General features: G+C 43.6%; 1 protein-coding gene across 2 annotated transcripts in view; it reads left to right on the top strand.

The window, feature by feature from the left end:
* The first annotated feature begins 3,355 nt into the window (after window positions 1-3,355).
* LOC119174230 (glutamate receptor ionotropic, kainate 2) overlaps window positions 3,356-25,598 on the top strand; it is a 74,010-nt gene continuing 51,767 nt past the window's right edge. For both annotated transcript variants that reach the window (XM_075895947.1, XM_037425060.2), the window contains exons 1-4: window positions 3,356-3,615; window positions 17,559-17,714; window positions 22,218-22,469; window positions 23,392-23,570. In XM_075895947.1, the coding sequence (XP_075752062.1) occupies window positions 3,516-3,615; window positions 17,559-17,714; window positions 22,218-22,469; window positions 23,392-23,570 (687 nt within the window). In that variant the 5' untranslated portion in view covers window positions 3,356-3,515. The remainder of the gene's footprint in view (window positions 3,616-17,558; window positions 17,715-22,217; window positions 22,470-23,391; window positions 23,571-25,598) is intronic.

Here is a 25,598-nt window from a genome sequence, read left to right as displayed (position 1 = left end):
CCGTGCGGTGTGCCTACAGGATGTGCCGGTGATAGTCACTAGAGACTTCAACGTCAATGCACTTCGACGTGAAAACCAGTTGTTTGTCGCGTTTAACACGTGCCAGACTTGCACTTTGCCTCCTGTCAGACGTCACGTAGTCAGTTATTTAAAACAACACCCCTTTATATAATATGGTTACTGCATTATTATCCTTTGAAACACAATCGGCCGTGTTCGCTTCACTTCGTATGGTTCCTAAATCTCCTATCTTCACTTTGTTTATCTAAAGGTCCCTGGCTTGTTTTCGGGTTTCGGCACCATATATGTCTCCTCAACAAACTGGGTGACGTACTTGACCTAAATAAGAAAACTTCCGAAAATAAGTTCAAGGAATTTCTCCTTTATAATTGTATTGAATACACTTAATACAGAAATTTGGATTATTTATTACTTTCTGTGTCCCAATTGCTTAGAGTACACTATTTGTGTCCTTTTGTTGTTGTTTTTTTTTGCTTATTGTTTGTTCAAGGTGCTTAGGAATGTATGTGTCTCCAGATGCTTTCCTTACCTCACCTATTGTATATATTACGATGTTTTTTAGGTATTTCATTACTATTTACTGTCCTATTCTTTCTTTATATTTGTGATGGTTACATGTGTGATCAGAATTTGCAAATTGTATCTGTATATAATGATGTTCTCTAATTGCGGCTAAGTTGTGTATGACATGTTATTTTTAGTTTTTATTTCATTTTATTTTGCCAGACTGTATTTCGGAGCAAAAGCCTTCGTCAGGCTATGTAGCCTTTTGCTTTTGCTTCGTTTTTTCTGTTGCACGTACAGAAAAAGAAATATATTGCGGAACGCTGGTCTTCATCAGTGTAGTGCCGCAAGAAAGACGGAGCCGGGAGAAAACCAACAGAAAGCCTTTAAAGGCGACAAAAGAACAATGAACTATCTCTGATGATGCTTGCACGTGCTTCTTGGTGCACAATAACGCAGAGAGCAGCTAACAATTAATTCTTTTTCGTCGTTTTTCGCTGGTCTCCGACCACAGTCTTAGGTGCTCCTATCGCACTCAATGCTTCGGCCTTGGGATGAAACTGCGACTTTATCATCTGTCCCTATTCGCTGCTTTTGTTTGATTTCTTTATCTGAAGAGTGTATTGCTTTGTCTGTTTTTATTGTTTTATTTTGGCGTCCTGCACGACGACCTTATGGTTCTTCCTGGGCACGTTAACTAAATAAATTATTAATCATTGAATATTAAAATATTTTTTTTTCAAGCACACCTAAAACACGCACTGTTTAGTTCAACCAATTACTGACATAAATTTATGATATCATAAAGTTTTTTTCAGATATCGTGGTATCTAAACGCCGAATGCACATCACTGTCAAACCTCTTAGGTACATTCCTATACGACAGCTGAAGTGAATGCGGCCGAGCACAATGAAACCGTGTTGCTATGCTATCATCGAACCTTGTATAGTAACGCGGCTTTTTAATGAGCATCAGGTAGGAATCTTATGTGTGAACCTCATCAAAGCTGTTAGCTGCCAGTCCCGTGTTCTGGGGTAATGTCTGAAATACAGGATTGTTCTGCCACTGATCGAGCAATTCATGGATCTCAAATTCCTTCCTGGGTACACGCCCGAAGAATATCAAAAGTATTCGAGTCAGTGTTTGCACTGGTACTGTCTTAATTTTTCCTTACGCACGTGCACGTACATTGGCGCAGTTATAATATAAAGTGCATTAGTTAGTGCATTAGTTGCAAACAGAATCAGTGCTGAAAAAAACTTAAAGTGGTGTCCTATGCATTGGAATTGAATTATGAAAGCCGCCTTTATTTTCTTCTTCACAATCGACTGTCCTGATGCCTGCCGGGAAGTTTCCGCATCCAACGTGGAATGGCATAAACTCCATTATCGGAAACATTGCAAAATTTCTGCACCTTGCGTGGCTTTACATTGTTTCCAGGATCAGTCCACTTTTACCAAGCGAAGGTGTCACTTGACGACGTCTTCAAATGTTCTTGCACTTCGTGCCTTCATAATGAATGTACGATGACGTCACTAAGTTTGGCATTATGTGGCAAAATGACGGTGTAATGGGGTAAGTGATCGTATTAATTTTGGCGTGCCTTGAGTGGACGGTGGCGTTGCAGATGATTACTTTTTGCGTTCGCTACGTCATCTAAGGTTTTCGCCTTAATAAGGTGAACATAAGACGAGATTTAGGTAGATCCAAAAAACACTGTTTCGCTAAAGTCCTTACATATACTTTTGTAACGGCGATCTTCTGGATCTGGTGATTGTTTAGTGTCACAATTGCTTAGCAAATACAACCCTCCTCAGCACGTTAATATGTTGTATAGTCCTGGTGAACGCAAGTGAAACAGTTTTCAATATTAGTTTTAGCTTTCGTGCAAGGAAAGTCCAAGTGGCTGACTGAAGTGTTCCCAGTTCAACGCTCTACCGTAGCTTGATAAAATGCTTGATAAAACCTGGGCAAAGTTTGTCACTGCGTCTCTTGCAGAGATCATACGGTTGATAGCCAACCAGGCACAACGCTAAACGTTGACCACAATACAGGTTTGAAGCAATTGATTATTCTGCGTACACATCATCCCACCACCGTGTTCAGAACATCAACAACGAGCCCCTGTAACCCCGACGGCGCGTCCTGAAATAAAGCCAGACACAAAGCGCAGTGCTGTGCTGGTTAGATGGACCAGCTGGGACGATCAGAGTGCGGGCTGGCGGAGACTTTCGCTCAAAATAGATGCGGCACGGGCGCGAGCCCACGAACGCTTTCGCACTCGCACACTCTTGACACCGAGGCGGCAATATGCCGGGGAGGGGGGGGGGGGCTTTTTATTCCCATTGCCCTCACCCTTCTCCTTAACCGCGTCTCTTGCTGTCGTTTAAAAGCCCTCTTCTTCGCCCCAAGCCTCCGGTGACATGCCGTCACCTGCCTCTCTTTCCTGGACTCCCCCGCCCAGGTTCGAGAAGGAGACATCCGGCGCTTCTGCACTGCCAGGTCTGAAAACGTAACCCTCCATTCCAAAAACTCGTCTGCGGAAGAAATAGCAACAGAGAGTCGCTGTGTTGCTCCACGATGCTTCCCCGCTGAGAAGGCCAAGAGCCTCTTGCCAGTTAGGCCTAGCCACAGTGACTGCAACTAGTTCGCCGACCCGGTGTCGCGTCCAACAAGTGTAGTATTGGTTAGGTAGAATATCGGCTAGGGTCGATCAGTCAACGTAAGGTGTTGCCACCAGCACCTCGCAGGTTCATCTTCTGTGCCAAAGATGATCAGGTGCAGGTGAGAGAGTGTCGTTGTTGAAACTATACAAAGATCCCGCTGCTTGTACGAGTGCGCAAGACGATCGTCACCTGCGATGCATCTCGGCGAATTGAGAAAAATGGTGAGGTGACGCCAGTGGGAACACAAGAACTCGTGCCCTGTTCTCTTTCTTCTATCATTGTTCACTCTCTACAAATAATGGTGCACTGACGAATGTTGAAACATGGCGTGCCTCCGCGTGCGAGATGTGCTCGGCATCGCAGTGTTTACACTTTTGTGGGCGGCAGCTCCGGTACATGGACTACCGGACGTCGTACGAATAGGTAAGTTGTATGCTTTATGCACGATACCACATAACCTCATCATAAGGTACCTGTAGCTTGGTTTTTCTTTAGATCATGTCAAGTACTACACAGTGAAAAGTGTCACGACTGATTGGTGAAACATTGTTGAGGCTCCTGCAAATGTTGGTAGGACTGGCAAGTTCATGCCTAACTGGCGAACAGAAGCCCTTGAACCTTCCAGCGGTTTCTTTTGAACATTGAATATAGGCCATTTTAGAGTTGATCCCTGATGGTAGAGCTAGTCAAGGTCGTCTTCAAGCATCGAAATAAGACACAGTTGTAATTTATACGCTAGCCATGAGCTGAAGTAGCCTTATAAAGATATTTTCTTCGTACACTTGTTTTCAGCGGGTGATCAGACCACGTATAGTAAACGTTTGTCATTTTCTGAAGCTTTCGTTTGATAAGGGGACGTCGCCGCCCCTCCAATGCTTGAGCTATATTTCTGGCATAGCTGGAGAATACCTGTACAGTCGATCGCAATGAAGAACTTGGCAGCAAAATTTTACTGTCGATCTTCCTGGTTACCACAGGTACACACATCTACTTATCGATCGTGGAAGGTTAGTTAGTAAGGCAAAAATATGTCGAACGAAGATTACTACGACACGTGTATGTGCATCAACATAGGGTCAATGTTTCAATAAAGTGAGCAGACTTTATTTAGTTTGTTTAAAAAGTGTAGGAATACCTACCTCTGTATTGCAGCATTAGATTTTAAAGGCCAATGGACCACGGTGCACATGCTCTATAGAGAATGCCTCAAAAATGTTTGCCACTCCCACAATTCAATCCACATGAATATGATAGAAGTGGTAGGCCAATATTATTCTGTAAATCGCAAAATATACCGTAACGAAAATAATTACTCGCAGTAAAACGGCAGAATATTTTTTGGAGTCTAAATTTTGATGAAGGATTGAAAGCTGGGCTACACCCTTAATGACGTCCCACTGGAGTGATATACATAGCCACGAAAACGAATATATTTCGTGTGGTGGCCAGCATTTAGAGAGAGGTTGATTAGGAGTGCGTTGTTGTCAGTACATAAACATTTCCGAATCAGTGCCACTAGAAAGGTGGACAAAATAGAAAACGAAGGCAAACCACTGCGCTGTGGTCTGTCCCCGTTATTTCTTTCGTTGGTGTCATCGTTGCACTGTTTCAAAAATATTCAAGCACATTTTTGTGCTTGTGCACTTTACGTGCTCTGCTTTAGCAACCTAATGAAAGGAGCAGAATTGTACTTTCAGGCGGGAATTTCGCTACAGTCAGACACGCCTCTTTTTGAAACGTACATTATTAGCCCACGAAGCAGGCGCACTCATCTCTACATAATTTGCGTTTTCTTTGCACACATGCCTGGGTGGCGTTATTGTTGCACATTTATTGTTTTTCTATTGCTCGCCTAACTCGGACGGTAACCTGAAATACTCATTCCTGATGAGTATAGAAAAGTGAAAAGCTGAAGTGAGAAGGGTGGTTTAAGCGAGCACACGTACACATGTAGGGGAAGTGCTTACTTACTTCAGTTAAGGCGTGGATTTTTTTACCATATACGCCTTTGTGTTCTCGAACGCATCTATCTATCTATCTATCTATCTATCTATCTATCTATCTATCTATCTATCTATCTATCTATCTATCTGTCTGTCTGTCTGTCTGTCTGTCTGTCTGTCTGTCTTTCTGTCTGTCTGTCTATCTATCTATCTATCTATCTATCTATCTATCTATCTATCTATCTATCTATCTATCTATCTATCTATCTATCTATCTATCTATCTATCTATCTATCTATATATCTATCTGTCTGTCTGTCTGTCTGTCTGTCTGTTGATACAGAAGCATGACGTGTAAAGTATCTTGTTACGTTGACACACTTAGCTTTTTTCTTGTTTGTTTTGAGAAACATAGTCTGTTACCATCAGAATGCCGTAACAGTGTCTTATATTGATAGAAAAGTTTCTCTTTCGTTCTTTCTCCGTGTCTTCATATATACATGCATGTAGTCTTGAGCAATGCGCTCACAAAGTTCGAGGCTTTATATACGACGTTGCCTCATCGATACCAAATTCTGCCGTGCACATTGTTTGCAACAATTTACTGAAGTGCTCGAGTGTCCCCATTTGCGGCATGCTTTGCCGGCTCCTTCCGGCATTGATGCTGCCCATTATGATGCTTTTCGTTTTTTTTAGCAAATCTTTGTTTCATTCAGGTGGTAAGCTGAGCATGCAGGTTCCTGTATGATGTAAATTTTGTGCATTGCGCATGACGTGGAGCTGTTCGATGACGAGATTAAATTTTAGTGTTAATATTTCATCAGCGTTGTTGTGCTTCTGCTAGTGAAGAGCGTGCTAATCTTCCGCTTCTTGTGTCAATGATTAAGGCCAGGGTTTTTATTCTTTCATCTTTTGTTCTTTCACTTCTAAATCAATTTTCGTTTCATCGCCTTCTTTCTGTTGTATTCCCTCTTATACTTGAGAGCACTGCACGAAATTGTGGTCATGAGGCTCTGACAGTCTTACTATTTCCGTATATTCTAAAAAGGTAAATATTTTGCTTAGCAAGCGTGAGACATGATTGAGGAGAAACTAAAGATACCCCGTAACGGAAAGACAGAATCTGATCTTTTAAGTTACTTCAGTGACACGTTATGCATGTATGCAACGAGCGCTGAGAACCTATGGGTGCTTCTTTGTGCAAGACCATAATTTGGAAAAACCTGCTTGTGACAGGACTTGGCGGGGAGTTCATGTTACAGCTGCGCAGTTCTCACATCCTACTTCTCATCAGTGTGTAGGACAGACGCAGAAACCAAAGACGCTGCATAAACGTGTTTGCTCAGCAGTTTAAGAATATGGTGCCGCCTTGCCTAAAGAAACCCCCTCACGGTCCCAGAGTTGCAGATCTGGTAATATGAAAGATATCTTTTTGTTTGTTTCGTCCGCTTGTCTAGAGATTAGGACAAGTACGTGATATCCATGTGACTAGTTTAAGTTCTTCAGACAATAGTATGACAGTTTTCCTCTTTGATCGCATTACTACGCTTGTAGAAATGGGACCCGGGGAACACTATTTTGCATTGTTTACCAACTATAGCTAAAAATAAACAAATTAGAAAGTGCGGTATCGTCCTTAAAAAGTTCATATATCTGTGAGAAGTTTCCAGCAAAATATGTTCTGGCGTGTCGCACTTCGCAGCCGTTGCACAGTCGACGTTAATGTTGCATCAATAAAAGGTTCCGCGTGTTTCACATAACAAGAAATAAATGTTGGGAAGCGCATGTTTCCGATAACGGAAACATGCGCTTTTCGGCTCCTTGGTTCAAGACATCTGCCTGATAAAGATGCAATTGCACAGGATGTAGGAGGGGATGCTGTCAGCCCCTTTTGTGGGTCTTTTAGTTCTGCATTACGACTTCACAGACGTCAATAATTATACTATGATATTTTCTTCATAATAAGTATAGCTGGTTTTGTTTTACGCTAAGTGATCACACGCCCTTGTTGAAAGAGAGATGATGATGGAGATTTTGGGAAGAGAGTGCTTGTGATGGAAGACGTATGGGCGGAATGAGATGGGGTAGGAAAAGGACTCAAAGGTGAGAAAGACTTCAGTGAGGGTGAGGGGAAGAAAAAGCAGGACGTAAGATTAAAAAAAAAACGGGAGGGGGAGGGGTGTCGAGGTTACGGGCTGCGAAAGCAGGAGGAAGGGCAATAAGAAAAGAGAGAAACAAGGGTATGAAGAAAGAACCTTCACCAGGGGCAGCGTTCGCTTGCCAAGTAACTTTTGGGAAATATAGTGGAGTAAAGCATAGCGTAGAAAGAACAAAAGAAAGACAGAGAGAGAATCAAGGAAGGAGAAATAAACAAAGAGAGAGAGAACAGATACGCAGGGAGAAGAAAAGAGAAGTGGTGAGATAGATAGTGAGAGATGAGATAAAGTGAGAGAGATAGAGAAAGAAAACAAGAAAACAACGAGAAAGGTGAAAACGTAAAGAGAAAACAAAGATATAGAGATAAGCATTCAAAGAAGCCAGAAGTATACGAGAGATGAGAAGAAAAGGATTGAACTATAGAGGAAAAAGAACCATAACTAGAAAAAAATGGCCCATCAAAAAGGTATTCATGTAAGGCTCAGAAAACTTGGTATCCCGGTAGATTACAACGTGAAAAAATAATAAAGGCTACCGAAAGAGCATGTGATGAATCTGAAGGTGCCCAAAACACACCAAACGTTGTGAAGCCAAGAATTTCTTCTATGACCGCGAGACTGATAGGAATCATGGTATATGTAAGAAAAAAAAAGGCACTGAGCACTGAATATTAAGAAAAAGGGCATTTCGGCTTCCTTGATGGTGGTTATGTTCACTAAGTCTTGACATTATGAACTACCGAAAACGTGTTCTTGGTCTTATTTTGTAAGTGGTGTCCTTTCTTCACTGTTGTCACATTTGTTTTGAGCGTTTCACAGGGAGCAAGGCTTCAAAATTTCATTGCCAGAAAGGCAGAAGAGAACTCGTTGTTTAAGTAGGCAGCCCCATATCACTGGAAAATTTAATAGGGACAGCTTCACCCGACTACCTTCCGTCGAGTGAAGTAGGGTCTAACACCTATCAAAGTATATCTAAGAGAAGGTGACGACATTTGGTAACGCGGTGGCATCTTACTGTACAGAGGGTGACAAAAGCTTCGAGTCAAAGTGTCAGACCATCAATTTCGCTTCGGGATATTCTAGCTAGAGTAAACGAAGACTTCTGAACGAAACAGAAGACAGAACAAACGTCAATAAAAAAATTGGCAGATCTCACGTACTGTGGCAATCCATGGTGTGCGAAGCCATGGTGTGGGAATCCATGGTGTGCCCATGGGGGCTGAAATCAGCCCAACGTTACGAGGTGGATTTAAGTGATGCCATACATGACTTCCCTGTCATAACTATTATGTTTGAATTTTTCGTTTACCTTCGTCTTCTATTCACGTCACGTGATACCAAATTTAGTGTATGTGAAGCCAGCGAAACGGCTGCGAGCACGCTAAGAGCATGGTATGTTGTCATGTTCTTACATGACACGCGTGTCAGGATTATCATGTTTGCACCAGTCATGTATTTCATCAATCATTGACGTCACGGAACACAAAATTTAGTATATCTGAAGCTAGCAAAATGGCCGCGAGCGCATCATGAAGGGCCCAATATACTCTAATGTAGCGTTGACGCACGCGGACGTTTGGAACAGCGACGCTGTGTTAGCAAAACGCGAGCACTCTATAGTCTGACGCCAGGCGCGATGACCGTCCGTCGGCGTGGCCTGACGGCAACCGGCGCGAAATGCGACATGCTGCATTTCGCGCGGATGCATTACTCAGGCAACACTGCGTCTTCCCCTTTTCGTGACGGAGGGACGTCGGATGCGCTGCAACACGCATGCGTCAAAGCAACGCAGCGCCGTGCGCGCCTGCGAGTGTATGGCAGGACCTGCGCCTGGCGTGGCAATGCCGCCGTGACGCAACGAAATGAACACCGGCGAGCACGCCCACCACGTCACGTCGAAATGTATTGGCGCCTTGACTGTGGCATGTAGTCATGTTCTCACATGACACGTATCTCATTATTGTGTTTGCACCAGTCACGTATCTTCGTGATTCATTGGCGTCACGCAATACCAAATGTGGCATATGTGAAGCTAGCGAAACCGCCGCGAGCGCATCATCAGTATGGCATGTAGTCTTGTTCTTACATGACACGCATGTCGGCATTATCTTGTTTGAATGTGTCGTTTACCTATGTCGTCCGTTCGCGTCACGTAATACCGAGTTTGAAACATGTGAAGCTAGCGAAACCACCGCCAGCTCATAATGAGCGTGGCATGTAGTCATGTTGTTACATGACACGCATCTCATGTTGATCATGTTTGCACCAGTCACATACCTTCGTGATCTATTCACGTACTGTAATACCAAATTTGGTATATGTGACGCTAGCGAAACGCTGTGAGCGCAATATGGGCGTGGCATTTAGTTATGTTGTTACATGACACGCATGCCATGATTTTCATGTTAGGGACTGTCGCTTGTGCTTGCCATGCAATCATGGCATACCATTCCAGTTTTGCAACAAGCTATGTGAACGAGACCACCGCGAGAGATGCAGGACCACGAAATGTAAATCATGACATTCATGGCATACATATCATGATTTTCATGCTATGACTAATGAAGTATGTTTTTTATACAGTCATGTTATGCCATACCAAGTTTGGTTTCGATACCATTATCGAAACGGCCAGGAGAGCTAAAAGTCGCAGGCGGCTAGACAGATAGATAGATACGCTCAAAGTCGTCGAAGTTTGCTAAGAAGTGCTTGGCATTTAAATGTTTTCATATTTTAGTTGCTGGAGAAGCGCACCAAATTTTTTTCTTATTAGGGAATGAAAGGCTAAGTGCATCTTTACAAAATTTATTCTTCAACCAAAAAAAAAAATCAAGAGCACGTGCAATTGAATAACAATAGTACAGGGATAATGAGTGTAATTGCAAGAGCTTTTTGACGTATTAAATAACTAGAACGACGAGGAGCGAGCGAGAAACATGCGAAACAGCACGAGTGCTCACTGCCAATTGTTTGTTACTGTTAACCAAGGAATGGACATTTCTTTCGGGAACTTCGGCACGCGAACATGCTTTAAGTCTGGCATGTTCTGATGCAGAGAGAGATATTGCTGAATAAGGGTGCAGCCCAAGAAATCATCCGAAATGATCACGCAAATCGCCGGACAAATCTTGTTGAGGTCCGCATATGTGAAGCAAAACCAGATGTAACTTAACAAATAGCCTGAGTCTTCGAAGGTCAAATAATGAAGCCGTAACATCGCTTGAACAGCAAAATTAAAAATTAACCAATAAAAAGTTTAACAATGAATATACTATAAAACCTTTATAAAAATAAGATAATGAAAAAAAACAAATAACTGAAATAAATGAAATCCAGTGGCTGACTGCGACACGAAGGGCCGGGCAAATGCATAGTGTAATTGTGATAGGATGCACAGTAAACAAACAAACAAACAAACAAACAAACAAGACCTACAAGTTCACTTGGTGGTTCGGCGCACCATACATAGGAGTTGTTAAATCTAAAACAAGTGTGGCTATCATAAGCGACACCTTTTCTCGCCTCATGCGTAAGTACGATGTAACGAAAAGAACAAGTTGCAAGTACAATGCAACGTAGGAACGTAAATACCAAGTTGCCGAGCACAAAATTCCCTGTTGTTGTTTACGCAATGGTTTGTCATGATTGTGGCAACCAGTACAGCGGTGAGATCGGTGGCTTCAAGAAAAAAAGTAAAAGAACACAAATATTTTGTCAAGAAACGGCACATGGCCTCGACCGCCCTCGTTGAGCATGTGGTATCTGGAGGACATCAAGTGAATTGGTTAACTACACGTGTTTTGGCCAAAGAAAAGAAACTTGAATCACGCCTGCACATAGAATAATCCCTGCATAAACAGGCCACTGCGCATAAGCTGAACAGGAGTGATGGGACGCTTCCGAAAATGTACTCTTGCTACTTACGTCATGTACTTAGGCGTATTTAAATGCGCTTTGCCTTGCTTATGGCTGTTATTGTGAACATGCAAGGCTGAATTTTTGGGTGCTGAAAGGTCACGTTAACTTTGTGTTATTTTTTTCTTTTCGCAGGGTTATTCTTTCGCATTTACATAATAGCAGACGTAAATATCAACGTATATTTCATACCTTAGAAAACATGACTCGTTGTGAATGTCATCACGTTGAAAGTTGAACATTTATTACATCTATGGAATAATAAATGAACAACGTTTCAGATAAGGAACACGCACCCATCGACAGACGTAAACGTGTTATTAGCTTCACTTTCATTTCAGGATATTCAGATTTGTCAACGGCTGTTAGCGTATCGCAAAAGAAAACTGAATTCTGTCCACTTGATTTAGCGATCGGATCACAACAGTACACCGCCGCAAATAGCGTGTTTCTACCAACGTTGTCTCTAGAAAGGCGGTTATGCCGCGTGTTGTTAGGAATATAAATAATTAAATGAGAACATAAACTAGAAACAGCATGCACGACACTCATGATGTTCTGCAGAGACAATATTTAATGGTTTGGAATGAAGTTGTGCGCTGGCAAATTTCTGCTGGCATGTAATCTAGGAGGATAAGAAAAATACGCAAACGCAAACACGGAGTCCTATAGCGCGGGCTGCTGTCATATGTACGCGTGAATCAAGACCCCCTCCTCAGAATTTGACGCTGTAGCTGTTCAGAGCTCACCGAGTGAACCAAACGTAGCGGCTTCAGTTACTTCAATACGTGGCGTCATTGCAGTTGCCCTGCCGTAGTGGTATTGTGGCGAAGGTACTCGGCTGCTAACCCGCAGGTGGCGGGATCAAATCCCGGCTGCGATGGCTGCCTTTCCGAAGGAGGCGGAAATGTTGTAGGCCCGTGTGCTCAGATTTGGGTGCACGTTAAAGAACCCCAGGTGGTCAAAATTTTCGGAGCCCTCCGCTACTGCGTCTCTCATAATCATAGGGTGGTTTTTGGACGTTAAACCCCACATATCAATCAATTAATCAATCAATCAATCAATGAACAAATCATTGCAGTTGGAGTCGTCAAGTTTGGGAGCTCCTGGCTGACTTCTCTAGAACAAGGTTCACGTAGTCGCGAACAAACTTTTGGAAGTGACAGCTGAAAGAGCGAAACAAACATAAGGACACTCGGTGTTCCAGCCACATTGGATACATCGAGAAATACGTGCTCGCGCAAGAAGCACACACGAGGCAACAACGCGCTGAAGGGGGTCCGTGAAATATTGAGCGCATATGGAAAGCCGCTGTCGAAGCGGCGCCTGGCGAACGAAACATGAGCGCCGCTATATACTTTCACGCGAGCGAGCCGCGCCGCAATATTCAGGAGCAGCGCAAGAGGGAATCCGCGACTCATCTTTCATTTCTGCGGTCGAAAGCGAGAGGGAGGAGGACTCCGTGACAGGTTGGAGTGGCGGCACTTGGTTATGCGGTGAACTGGCTGGTCGACAAAGGGATCAATCACCACGCGGCCATACGCTGTGAGTTGCGTTCTGCCTGTTTGCCTCGTGTGGATATACACCACTCGACTTGGTCTGCGCGAGCATGCTGGAAAGCGGTGACGTTGGAAAGCAAAAAGGGGATGGCTGAGATTTTTTTTTCTTACTTTGGCACGGTTGAGTTTGTACTTTCTTGAGGCACGGAACATGACCCAGTTAAAAGCGAAAGACTCACCAGGAACCTTGACTTACGAAGAAATTTGGCTTTTTCAGTCTGTGTTTTTTTCCACAGTAACTGGCCATATTGCCTAACAGATCTAAAAAAAAGAGAATCTTTGAGTGTGTCGACTATGTGGATTCTCTGTCGATTATGCTCTTTGAAGCCAACTTTACGTTTAGCCTGCGGTAGTGGCTTTTTTTCTTGCTTTTTTGTAGCACTGAATTGGTAGAGCGATAATCACATGAACCCCGTATCGGCTACGCTCAATACTGATAAACATTGCATACAGAAGGCGTAGGTGATGCATTCTGCAATGTAACATCGAGGTGGCAATCATGCTTGCATGACATAATCCTTGACAACTCTCATAAATGTGTTTGCATCAGACATTCCTGGGTACAGCATACTTTACACATATTTGTTTGGATGCTGCTGTAGTGGATACTTGCCCTTTTTTTAAAAAAAGAACCTTTCGTCACTGGAGTGGGCAGAAGTGAAATTAGGTTTAGAAATGATAATATGTTATCAAGGTCTAAAGGAGAGTCCGCTGCGTATTGTGCCACATTCATATTCATTAGAAAAGAGTAACCATTTTCACTTGCGGCAGTCATTTGCAATCGTTCTCTAAATGTATTTAAATCTAATTTGAACGCTTAGCATAAAAAGCATTTCATGGTGCATTGACGCGACTCATTCTAACACACGTGTTACAGGCAAGTGCTTGACGTCAAGGCCAATTCCCAGATAGTGAAACGCAGACATCCAAGTGTACTCTGCTATGTGAGACGAAGGGGACGCCTAGAAATACGCCCGAGCCTAATCACCGTCGCTGTCAGAGAAGGTTTAGCCCTTTGTCCGCAAACAAAGCGGTCGGGAGACACATTTCTCATTGCGCGTCAGCTATACGCCTGACGCTGGCTCATGGGCCACTTTGTGACACCGCACGAAGAAAGCTCGGGGAGGGGAGGGGGGCTTTAAGCGAAAAAGTCCGGAAGGAACGAATTGATCAACGGCTGGCGTTCGAGTTGTCGCTGTCCGGACGCCGTACGCGGGAGGAAAATAAGCGACGTAGGGCTAACGCTCGCAGAAAAGCCTCCGCCGCTGCGTTTGTCTCGATCGCAAGCCGCGTCTGGGGCGCGCAATCATTTGTTCTGCGAGGCGCCTGGCTTCCAAATTTCCGGAGCAGCAACTTGATTATCGGCGCCCGTTTCGGGTCAGCGTGACTGCGAGCGTCGCAACCCCGATCGAGCTCGCCTTGACTCGGCTCGCCTTGGCACAGAAACACCATCACTTGCCGCCTGCAAGTGTTGACCCTCTTTTATCTCCTCGTCTCGCGTAGCGACTGTTACGAGCGAGCGGGTATTCGCATCAGCCACCGACTGCCGGCTTGGTGCAGAAAACAAGAGCACAAAATTTCGCGCCTCCCCGACAATGCCGTTGAGGTTTCCGGAGCTCGCTCTTTCTTGCTATACGCACTAGTGCTTTCTACTTACTATATTTTAGGGAGAAATAGAGAGAATTGATACAGCTGTATACGTGATACGAGCCTCACTGAAGTATACGTTCAAACATGGCAGCAAACGTGGCAGGAAGAATGTATCATCTGCCGGAGACTGCCAAGGGTCGGGGAGGCCTTGATTTATGGCTACCACGAAATGCGGAACGGACTCATTGTCTGAGGCGTTGGGCCGCGCGGAGGAAACTTCGCTTCCGCAGTTGCGACTCATTGTTAGTGGCGGAGGGGCCCCGAATGCTTACACCGCTAGCTGAATGCGCACGCTATGTAAGACACTGTTTTGACGCGGTTCATTTGCGTGGAGACGTGGAAGCACAACTAGCGTGCGCATTTCGTGCATGTTCGATCCCTGTACCCCGAGATCAAGCGTGTAATGAACACGTGCCTTTCTTCCAAACGGAGCTCATGCATTCTTCTCTCTGTGGCGTGGTACACGGAAAGCTGCCGGGTGATCAAGGAGCAGTTTGTCGATGTTGTGTTTAGTCCAGAGGCTGAATCCCAGCTGCCATATTGAGCTCAATGAATGCTTTTTTTTTCAAAGAGAAGTGATTAAGTATCGTGTTGGCGCTCAAGTGTTTTGGCCATAGCTGCCATTGGTAACTCAGAGATATGATGTTAGAGGCTTGCCAAAGGTAGATAACAACAATGCATGCTGAAATTAGATGGTTATGTCATCCGCACAAGAGGCTGGTGCTGCAGCTTACAAATGAAAACAAGTGTGGATGCGCGAAATACGAATTGAAGTGAGGTTATGCAACTTAAAAAACTTTGCTGCAAAAGCAGCAGCACCACGTTAGGCTGAACACATAAAAGATGCACGTAATACGAATTTAACGGGCTAACAGATAGTACGAAAAATACGTCGCTTATGACGTGTTTTATGGGCAGCTATTGCTTTCCAAGCATGCTCTGGACAAATGCTTAGTCTTTAAGATTTCCTTTTTTAATTGACGGACTGTGAGGCAAACATCACGTTCATGCTATTTTAGACACCGCTCATATTAGCTACGGCGTAGCTGCTTTCTGGTAATGAAATAAGACAACTCAGTGTCATTAATGACACAAGGAACATCGCCAGAGCGGGTTCTTCAAGATAGCTCTGAGTTATCTGCCACCAAAAACAACCCGTGTACCTCACGTGGTGACAATTATAGCAAGGAGTGGAGAGTCGCGCATCCAGTACTGGTGAGTCGTGTTATTGTATTTTGAAGCGTATATTTGCACGCGCTTCATTCAAGGTAGTGACCTCAACTTCAGGTTAATTACAGCTTCGTGAGGGTAATTACCCTTTCTCAGCGAAAGCTTTTTTTGACGCTGAGTTTCTAAATACGTTGTACTCCCAAATGTAATCACAAGACCGACCCACGCAGGCTGTGAAACGATCCGTTGCTTTGTGTTAATTGACATCACGTTACATGTGGGTGGTGCTTTAAGCTGCAAATACGTCGAAGTCATCCCAGAGGACACGCATTGGCAACGTTCGTGGTGTCTGCAATGCAACGACACCTAATAACCGTCGGAGAAACATATAGGGAGTTAATAGAAAATTATGCTGTGTTTGCCTTTTTGCTTTTGGATGAAAGGCTGGACTTGAAAGTTTTGTACGCATGCTTCAATTGTCTGTGGTGACCACTTTGTTATTCGCGGTAAAATTACCCTACGAGGATTATGGGGGATATGGGTTGGGCAGGTAGAATATTAGGCGAGATGTCCAGGCAATTTTCAAAGAGGGCGTTCGAGGTCGACGGAACATGTGGTCTTTTGTCGCGTTTAGAATAAACACATGCAACGTTCAAAAACTTTCCCTGCTCACAACAGAACTGATACGAGGAATAAAGTTTACATATGGAAACAATATGTGCAACGAAACTTCTGACGTGCGGTCAAAGTTGAATGTGTGTAACCTAATTCAGAATTTTAGAATTAGTTTTGAATAATTTTTATTGTCACATATAGTGATGATGTGTACGAAACTTTGTTTATACGGCTAAATTTCACGGTGAAATAAATTTTTGCCGCAGTACGCATTTCATAGCGACAAAGCAATGTACTCGGAGACACAACAAAATCATTTTGCACGGACTAACTGCACAATCCTTCAAATAATTACTGACACTTATCTTTGAGGGCGTTCGAATGTTAAATCACAAACCACGTAGAAACGTTCCCCGATTCCATCACTGAATTCAATGCACATCGACTATTTCAGTGTTTTCATTGCCTTGTAACAGAGTTTCGGGCCATAGGCCTCGTGTCACAACAGGTGAGAAAGCTCAAGCAGTGGCTGGAGTCCCTACGAGTATTGGTCTCTATTGGTAATGCTTTCGGCAGAGCAGAGCAAAATACCGTACTGCGCAGCCTCGTCAATTCAGTCTCTCATGTTTCAAATAAAAAAAGCTTATTTTTAAATAACAGCTGCTTTGTGTAAGTAGTGCCGAATTGGAAACATTGTAAGAGGATTGCGATGTACAGTGAGACATGAGAATATCATTGGACGCGGTAAAGTGCTCAACCAGGTTCACATCTCATCTTCGTCGGTGTTTTTCGCGCTGTACCCACGGTACAATTGGCACTATACGCGGTGGTACACTGTGCGTAACATCAATGTTCTTATACTCTCTGTGAAGCAAATCGAAGCGCTCTTCCAAATAGCATTCGAATTGTTATTTCACCTCAGATCACGATTGACTTTACTTTTAATTGATTGATTGATATGTGGGGTTTAACGTCCCAAAACTACCATATGATTAAGAGAGACGCCGTGGTGGAGGGCTGCGGAAATGTCGACAACCTGGGGTTCTCTAACGTGCACCCAAATCTGAGCACACGGGCCTACAACATTTCCGCCTCCATCACAAATGCAGCCGCCGCAGCCGGGATTCGATCCCGCGACCTGCAGGTCAGCAGCCGAGTACCTTGGCAACTAGACCACCGCGGCGGGGCATGATTTTACTTTTAAACATCACCATAAATCTGAAATAAACCAACAAAATATCTTGCCTGGAATTCATTCGCCATTGCTCTTATGACTCTAATTATGTCTCATTATTAAAATTTCTTTGTTTGGTTTTGTACACGCCATCATTCACTTCTCTGCCTATTACACACTCCAGGTGGTATATTCGAGAGCGACAACCACCAGGCGCAACTCAGCTTCCGCCATGCCCTAGACAAGATCAACAAGGACATCACCCTGTTGCCCAAGACCGAGCTTATGCCTGTCATACACGAGGTGAAGCCAAAGGACAGCTTCTCCGCATCCAAAGCTAGTAAGCACCACAACAGACCCACTTTATGATGTAGTGGGTAGTTGCTTTCATTTTCATGGAATGTCTTAAGGTCCAGTCACGTTGTCTGATTTCACCCTGAAAAACTGTGTGATAGCGCTCAGTGATAGCTGCACTGTGAAAGAAAGATAAAGGTTGCTTTATAGTGCTCATAAAGACGTGTCAAGATTACGCTCAGTGCGTGCCTTCATTGAGCAATGTCTCTATGTGAAATAACCAGTAATATTACAGAAGAAGAGAGCGAAAGTATGATTGAAGAATAGAGAAGGTGGTACGGGTCGAAATTGCAGAATAGGAGTGAGGAAAAGAAACAAGAAGAGCATTCCCGTGTTTCAGTCTTTTCTTCAGGCCCTTTAAACGAGAGCGAAAAAGTGACGAATAAATATGGCCGAATGGGCAGTTGATCGAAGTACAGAAAAAGTTCCTAGCTATCAGCCAATAATAGAGCACCCGTTCACATCAACTGAAAATATGAAAACAGTGATTGCAAAAGTAGGAAATTAAGAATGGCCAACCAGCTGCAGGAATATACAATTAAAAAGAAAGGAGCCGCAGGCTTGTGGTTTACCCGATTGATCACATCCAAGTCATCAATGCACGCTAAAATTGAGTTTAACATGCACATATGTTTTGGTGGCAACAGGTGTCATTTGCAAGCACTTAAAACATGCAAAGACACTTTCGGATTCAAACCCGGGTCCTCGGCGTGCTAGCCCAGTGTGCTACCAGAGAGCCACGGCGATGCTCGAAACTCTGTTTAAAACTGGTCTTAAGAAGGCTTAATGTCGTGAAATAAACATTGTTAATATGAGTATTATGTGTTTTAGAAAAGCAAAGAAACAACCAGTTGTAACACAGTGCAAACTGCGTAACGAATGAGTCGTCAAATGCTCCTACGACCCCTTCTCCCCCCCCCCCTCCATTACACAATATTCAGGCATAATTCTTAATCGTGATCAGGCACAGCATTAAAAATGCAAAAAAAAAATCCTCACAAGTGCGTAGGAAACACCACGCTTCTCCAAAAAACAACGAAGAATGGCATAGTGAATGCCTATCCCGCAAAGTGGGTTACGCCAAGATGTTGAGAAACCAACCAACCAACACAAAAACTACGATGATTTTTGATGTAGTGGGTACCCTACAAGTATATCTGTAGCCGTTATCTAAAGAGTGTTCTGAAGATGCTCCATAAGGTCGCTCTTTCGGCTTTTGTTTTGGCTGTGCTGTGCGTTTCGTGCAGGCGTGGCAGTATTTATCTCATTTAGACCTATTGAACTGTGGTCAACGCGAATAGGAATTCAAGATGCAACCTCTTCTTCAGCAGCAGATGACAAACAGCGGAGCGTATGATTGGTAGTTACCTTTATTTGCCTTCATTTCCCACGCACAAGGCTAATTTATGAAGCATGCAAAATCAATTCAGTCAATTTTCTGTCAAAAGACTGCATTGAAAGCGTTACAAATATCTCAATCATTCAGCAATGAATATTCTTAGTCTTTATTGCTTGAGGCCATCAAGCCATTCGCTGTCCTGGGCAAATTACTTGTCACTTAGCTCACCTACAGACAACACAAAACTTACTTCCTTTTGGAAAAAAATTCTCAATGTACAAATAAATTGCTTCAAAAAAGAATGAACTGCCATGAAATTTGATGTAAAAAAATCGCGTTGGCTCTAGGCTAGTTATTTTGTTGACACTTTGTTTGAGTGCTGCAATATCTGATAAAAGTTTCCAACATACTGTTCGGAAATACAAAATTTTATTTGCTACGCTAAGGTGGCAACCAAGTAGATTGTTCACGGTGAACAACCTTTTCAGCAGTGCAAAAACTGCCTCGTGCGTCACGCATTTTTTTTTGTCGGGGTAACGCCTAGCTAAATCTGCTTCGCAGATCTCCACATAATCGCTTGGTAAAGCAACTATGGTTCTTCAGTAGCTGTTTCATGAGAGCGTACCACGAAAAGGTCGGAAAAACGTGCAGGTATAAAATGAGGAGCGCTGCAGAGGGATAATTAAAGTGGCGTTCGCCCACTCTCCTCGATTACTTGGATGCTCTTTCTGATTAATAGCCCTCGCATAAGCAATTGTATCACACGTAGCACTGGAATGCCGTGGGGACCCAGGACATTCATCGTGTAACTCAAAACATTGTTACATATCCCACAAGACTACTGGTAGAAAAGAAATCCCACTCTCGATAGCACTCAGCTGCCTTCGCTGGGTGTAATTATGGTGAAAGCACTCTCTTGTTTTATATTTAGTTGGTAAAGGCGTTCCACATTACTATTTGGGCCCAGTGAATCAGCTATGCGCCCCCTTGTTACGAAACGCGCATTGTGAGAAAGCTGTAAAAAGAAACGTCAGATCTCGTTCTAAATGACTTCCTTGTCAATTTATCAAACAGAAAATGACACTGGAAACTGAAATTTGACTTTAAATCAGAGTTGTACGCATCCGTCCTGCAATGTCAATGTTATTGTAGCGTTTGAGCATTACAAATAATATATTTTAGATGACTGCTCAGTTGTGTAGGCACGTGACGAATGAGAAGAAAAGGTACAAAGGTTTGCTCTTTCTCACTATTCTTAACCAATCAGTGATAAATATCACAAAAATATTACGAAGAATTATGAACTAACTTTTATCTAATTTTCTTCAGGTCAGATGTTCACATGTCTGTCCTCGAGGACAAAATGTCACAGATGCAGAAATGCTTCAATAAATTTGAAATGCAAAACCGCGCGCACCTACCCTTTCTTGCCTGGAACTGAACTGCAATTTGAGATACTCCGCACTGTCAATAGATTCGCATGTGCTTTGGTACGCCTCATGCAGGTGTATGTGTTCTCATGATCGTCATATTAAAATTATTGTAAAAATGTCTGTAACGTTTCAACGCGTTCACCACAAAGAGATGCCACGAACAGGGCTGCAAAGCACACAACTGACACATAAGCCACCATGAGAGCAAAATTAAACACGCATGTCCTGGTCTGTCTCTTCCAATGTGTTTGTGTTTAGTTGCGCCCTCACGATGGTTTCCATGTCAGAACACTGACTCGCCCAACAGTCAACTCTTTTAAAGTCCACAAAACTGATCTGCTGTAAAAAAAAAATGGCTGCAGATTCACGAAGTGAATGCTGATGATGAAGTGAAGCTTGGTCCTAAAGTCCTTAATGTCTACTTTGAAGTCGCCCACTATTATAACGGACGGATGATGGATGAATGGACGCACGCACAGATGGACAAACGTATAGATGGGCAGACGGACGGACAGGCGTAGGAAGAGTCACACGGGCGTATGGACAGATAGGTGCACGCATGCACGGATAAATAAATACAGAGATTCAAAGATAGATGAACTAACAGAGTATGGTCTATTTTTAATCCAGATGCGTGCTATGTACACTCTGTAGACGATCTGCACAACACCAGCGTTTCGACACACCGGGTACCTACGACGATGACGAACATGGAAAGGTTAAGGAGCTTCGCTCCTAAAAGAAACTCTAAAGCTACGTTTCATCAGCGTGCCTGATTCGACGGTTAGAAGTCCCAGCTGCGGCGGCTGCATTTCTGATGGAGGCGGGAATGCTACCGGGCCATGTGCGCTGATTTGGGTGCACGTTAAACAACTCTAGATGGTCGAAATTTCTGGAGCCCTCCAGTACGGCGTGTCTCATAATCATTTCGTGGTTTTAGGACGTTCAACCCCCCATATCAAAAAATCATCAATTGATGGTTAGAATATTAGCGAGATTTGTTGACCTGTTGAGACGTGTGAAGGAGTGTATACAGATTTTGTGCAACACAAAATGCACCCCACCGCTGGTTGACTCCGATGGAAAACAAGCTTCATAATGAATTACATACTAAAAAGTGAAGCGATTTGCTTGTTTTCTCAGAACGACCTGTGTTTTATCTCCACCTTCACGAGACTGATGCTGGAAAGTAAACAAGTCTTAGAATGAAACACTGGTGGTTATCGGCCATCCTCATTCTCGAAGACCTGTTTGGCCAGAGCCCTGCATACCAAACAATGACAAGACAGGATGGCTAAGTAAAGATGTGGTACAATCCTGGCACCCTGTCGAATGATTAGCTGAGAGGTTGCTCCCCTATCGCTGCATTCACATCATGGCTGATTCGGGTGTACGATGTTTCTTGTTTGTTTCGCACCACATTGCGAAATGTGAGGTGTGTGGCAGCAACAAGTTTTTTCGTAGCCATTAAAGTGTGAGCGATAACTATACGCACCATTTTCAATGGTATTGACTTAGTCGATTCAGGTGCAAGTGTTAGTTGCACAGGGTCATTGGTCATTTGATGTTGGCTTTTAGTGGGCTGTGCTTCTGCAGGCAGTAATGATCGATCTTTTTTTTGCTTTCTTCGCGGAGTGCTCATATCTTTTCATTTTATATTTCATATTGGCTTTTTTCCAAACGTTTCAAATAATAGTTCCTACACTGTTTCGTCCAGTTTGCACGTCCTTCAAGCAGAGGGTGTCTTCAATTGTTGGCCCCACTTCGCCGGCCGTGACGTCACTCGCCATGTCCGCTTGCACAAACCTGAACGTGCCGCACCTGCAGACCACGTGGCACCCGACGTCGAACCGCAACCCATACACCCTGAACTTGTTCCCAGATCCGGACCTTTTCGGAAAGGCCTTCTTAGATATCATACTGAACAAGAAGTGGAAGACCTTCACAATACTGTACGAGGACCAGCAGAGTGAGTTCCTCTTCCCAAGTTTCCATATATCTCAAGTAAAATGTGGGATTGAGCTTTTTGGTATTTTGTGAATAAACTGCTCAGCGCAAAAAGTAGACACAGCTTACTTTTGCTACAAACACACACAAAACAGTTTTGTGCTCAGCAGTTGATAATTTTAAAGATTCCTTTCAGGCTATGCGCTCAGGCATGTTGCCGCACGTAGGTTTCAATCTGCCAGATAATCTTAAAAGTACGTGCAACACGTTTTGAGCATGGTCAGAAAACACTGCTGATTGGAGGTCGAGGCTCCCGAGAACACTCGAGCCGAAACTCACAGCGCAGCATGCAGCCTGGAATAAACAATAAAATTTCAAGGTCAGTCAAAGATTGATATCTGTTCCCTCCAAAATGACGAAACTGGCTCAAAAGTCAATGGGTCACAGGCAGAGTATCAGCCATTGGCTGATTTGTGCACGGCACGCTCGGCAGTAAGGCCTACCTGACTCACAACAAAAGGCCGAGACTTGTCCACGTGTGCGTGCGCGATGGCATTCAAAGGCCCCACATCCGAAGAATACAAAAAAGAAGGGCTCGAAATAGTGAAGCACGCGTGACGTATTTTCTTCCCGAATGCCTTCCCTCCCCGCTTAGCTTCCAGCGCTTCAATCTGGACGAGCGAAGAGAGAACGCAATGGGAGCTGCGACATATCGTTGTAACTCCTCTCGTATTGGACGGGTTCTAAAGCTTTTTGCGGCGCGGAATTTGTGAGGCAATAAGTTTCTTTGGTGACTTACTCTCATGGCTACTTGAAAAAATGTTACAGGGGCTCATTAGGGCAATAAAGTTCATCAGATGTTTTTAGTGTATATACTGAAAGGAAAAGGAATGGAACTACTATTCTCAACTACATCGTGTTTATTTGTTTACTTTTAAAAACAGGCTTGATTTTGCTCAAGGATGTGCTAAATAGCTCCTTCGCTCAAGACCATACGGTCTCACTGGTTCAAGTGAACCCAAAGTTGTCCTTCAAAAAGATGATGAAAGACATCGGCGTCACCAAACAGTACAACATCATCTTAGACATCAAGACGTCGTCCCTACCAGCACTTTTGAGAGAGGTAAGACGTCTTGTGGCTGCTAGTACAGATTTGTAGCTATATATAGCGTAACAATTGGTTTTCATGGTGTCAGGTCATGAATATGTCATTGAACAATATCACAGTATAATATTTATATCAGCTATGATTTCCTTATCACAACTTTCGTCGTAGACAAATATAGCTAGCTTATGTTGGCCTTAGTAAACAGTACGGTAGCTGTCTGCTTACGTGTGTTTTGTGTCTATGAACCATTTGTTTCTGCGAAAATGACAATTGTATCAAGACGGAGGTTAGTGCAAATTATAAGGTCTTCTTTTCTTTTCTTAAAGAAGATACTGTTAAAAAGTAACAGACAACACTGTCAAGTAAACTATGGGAGGTGTTATTAGTAGTAAAAGAAAAGCATATGAAAAGATAACTTGCCATGTACAGGGACTAAACCTGGGACCTTGAAATAACGCGTCTGAAGCGATACAAGCTAAGGTGCCACAGCAGCCATCACGCCACCCACATTATGGGAAGCATTTGCGCATATAAACGTGGGAGCACCAGTAACAATGACGGTGAGCGCAGTATACTGTTGTTCTGCCTGTTGGCGTCAGGCATAAGATGTGATTTTATCAGGAGCTGGCAGCTGACCAATAGTTGCTCTATTTTTTTTTATTATGCTTCATTCTCCTCCGCTTCGCTCTTTCTGGCTGCGTGCCCAAGCTTCGGTGTCGTCCATCGTTACCGCCATAGTGTGCGTGTGTGTGTGTGTAGAGAGGGAGAGAGAGAGAGAGAGAAGCCCAGCTGTGTCATAGGATGCCCAGCTACGTCGAAATAAAGGGCAATTAAGGGGCAGGAACTAGAGGAGGTACCCACTGTTATGTGGTGAGCTTATTTGATAGCACTATTTTCAAACAATCATCGTGTTATGAACATTTCCAAAAAGAAAATTCTCAATAGTGACAGATCTCCCACGACACATACAGATATTACTTCACGGACTTCAACTGGAAGTCGGTTTCCTGCACACCACTGCAACTCAACGGAGTGCTGATGTGCTCAATGACAACATTGAGCACAATATATTTTAGAACATGCGAGGCAAGCAAGTCAATAGAAAACACTAATGAAGAAAATTGCAACTTAGGACAGGCGTCCTCTCACGCTGCAGCAATTGCTTCAATCATGGCTTAAAAAGCGCAATCGGCATAAGCCCACTATCCTCCTAAAGGACTTGGTTTTGTACACTGGACAAAATAAGCGCTCTAAATGAGCAGCTATCTGGTGCTACATAAAATGTATTAACTCGTACGCTGTAGCTAAAATTAGAAATGTGCGTCTGTGAACGCGATATTCTTGTGGGAACTGCGGCATACGAACAGTAGATTACCTTGTTATTTCTACATTGAAAGCTCTTATGCGTTTAGAACACAGGTCACACGCGGCACCGCAGTTGTCCGCCGCCGCCGGTGTCTGTAATCAATATCGAAAAAGAACTCAGCAAATAGAAAGACACCAATGGGACAATGGGATTCCAACTCGGGTCCCCTGCGTACTGCCCCAGTATTCAAACACGAAGCCACACCAACGATTGGAATGCGTTTCTAAACTGGCCTTAGGCAGGCTTGGTGTCGGGACAAGAATCGCGTTAATGGGAGTAATAAAGCGTTTTAAAACATGATTGGAACAGTCAGGTGTCAAACAATGCGAATTGAGTAATGAGTAATCCAATGCTTAAACCCATTGGGTAACTTGGTCTTGATTACCTACTAGAGCGGCGCATACCCTCTTCAGGTATAATTTTTCATCGTCGTCAGCCACTGCACTAAAGATTGCATGAAACTCCTAGCAAGCGTGTAGCGGATATCATCTTCTCTGAAGAATTACGAAGGCTGATGAAGACGAAGGCTGAAGGCTGAATGACGAAGACTGATCATGATGAATGCTGACCTACTACACAAAAATTATCATTATTTATGGCGTTGGGGGTACCCAACAAGTGTGCTCGTAGCAGCTACCCAAAATGTGTTTAAAAATGGTTCTAAAAGGCAGCTTTTC

This window comes from Rhipicephalus microplus, chromosome 5 (assembly GCF_043290135.1).
Source record: "Rhipicephalus microplus isolate Deutch F79 chromosome 5, USDA_Rmic, whole genome shotgun sequence".
Lineage (NCBI taxonomy): Eukaryota > Metazoa > Arthropoda > Arachnida > Ixodida > Ixodidae > Rhipicephalus > Rhipicephalus microplus.
Note: the sequence above shows the minus strand (reverse complement) of the source record. Positions and strands in the feature narration are given on the sequence as shown.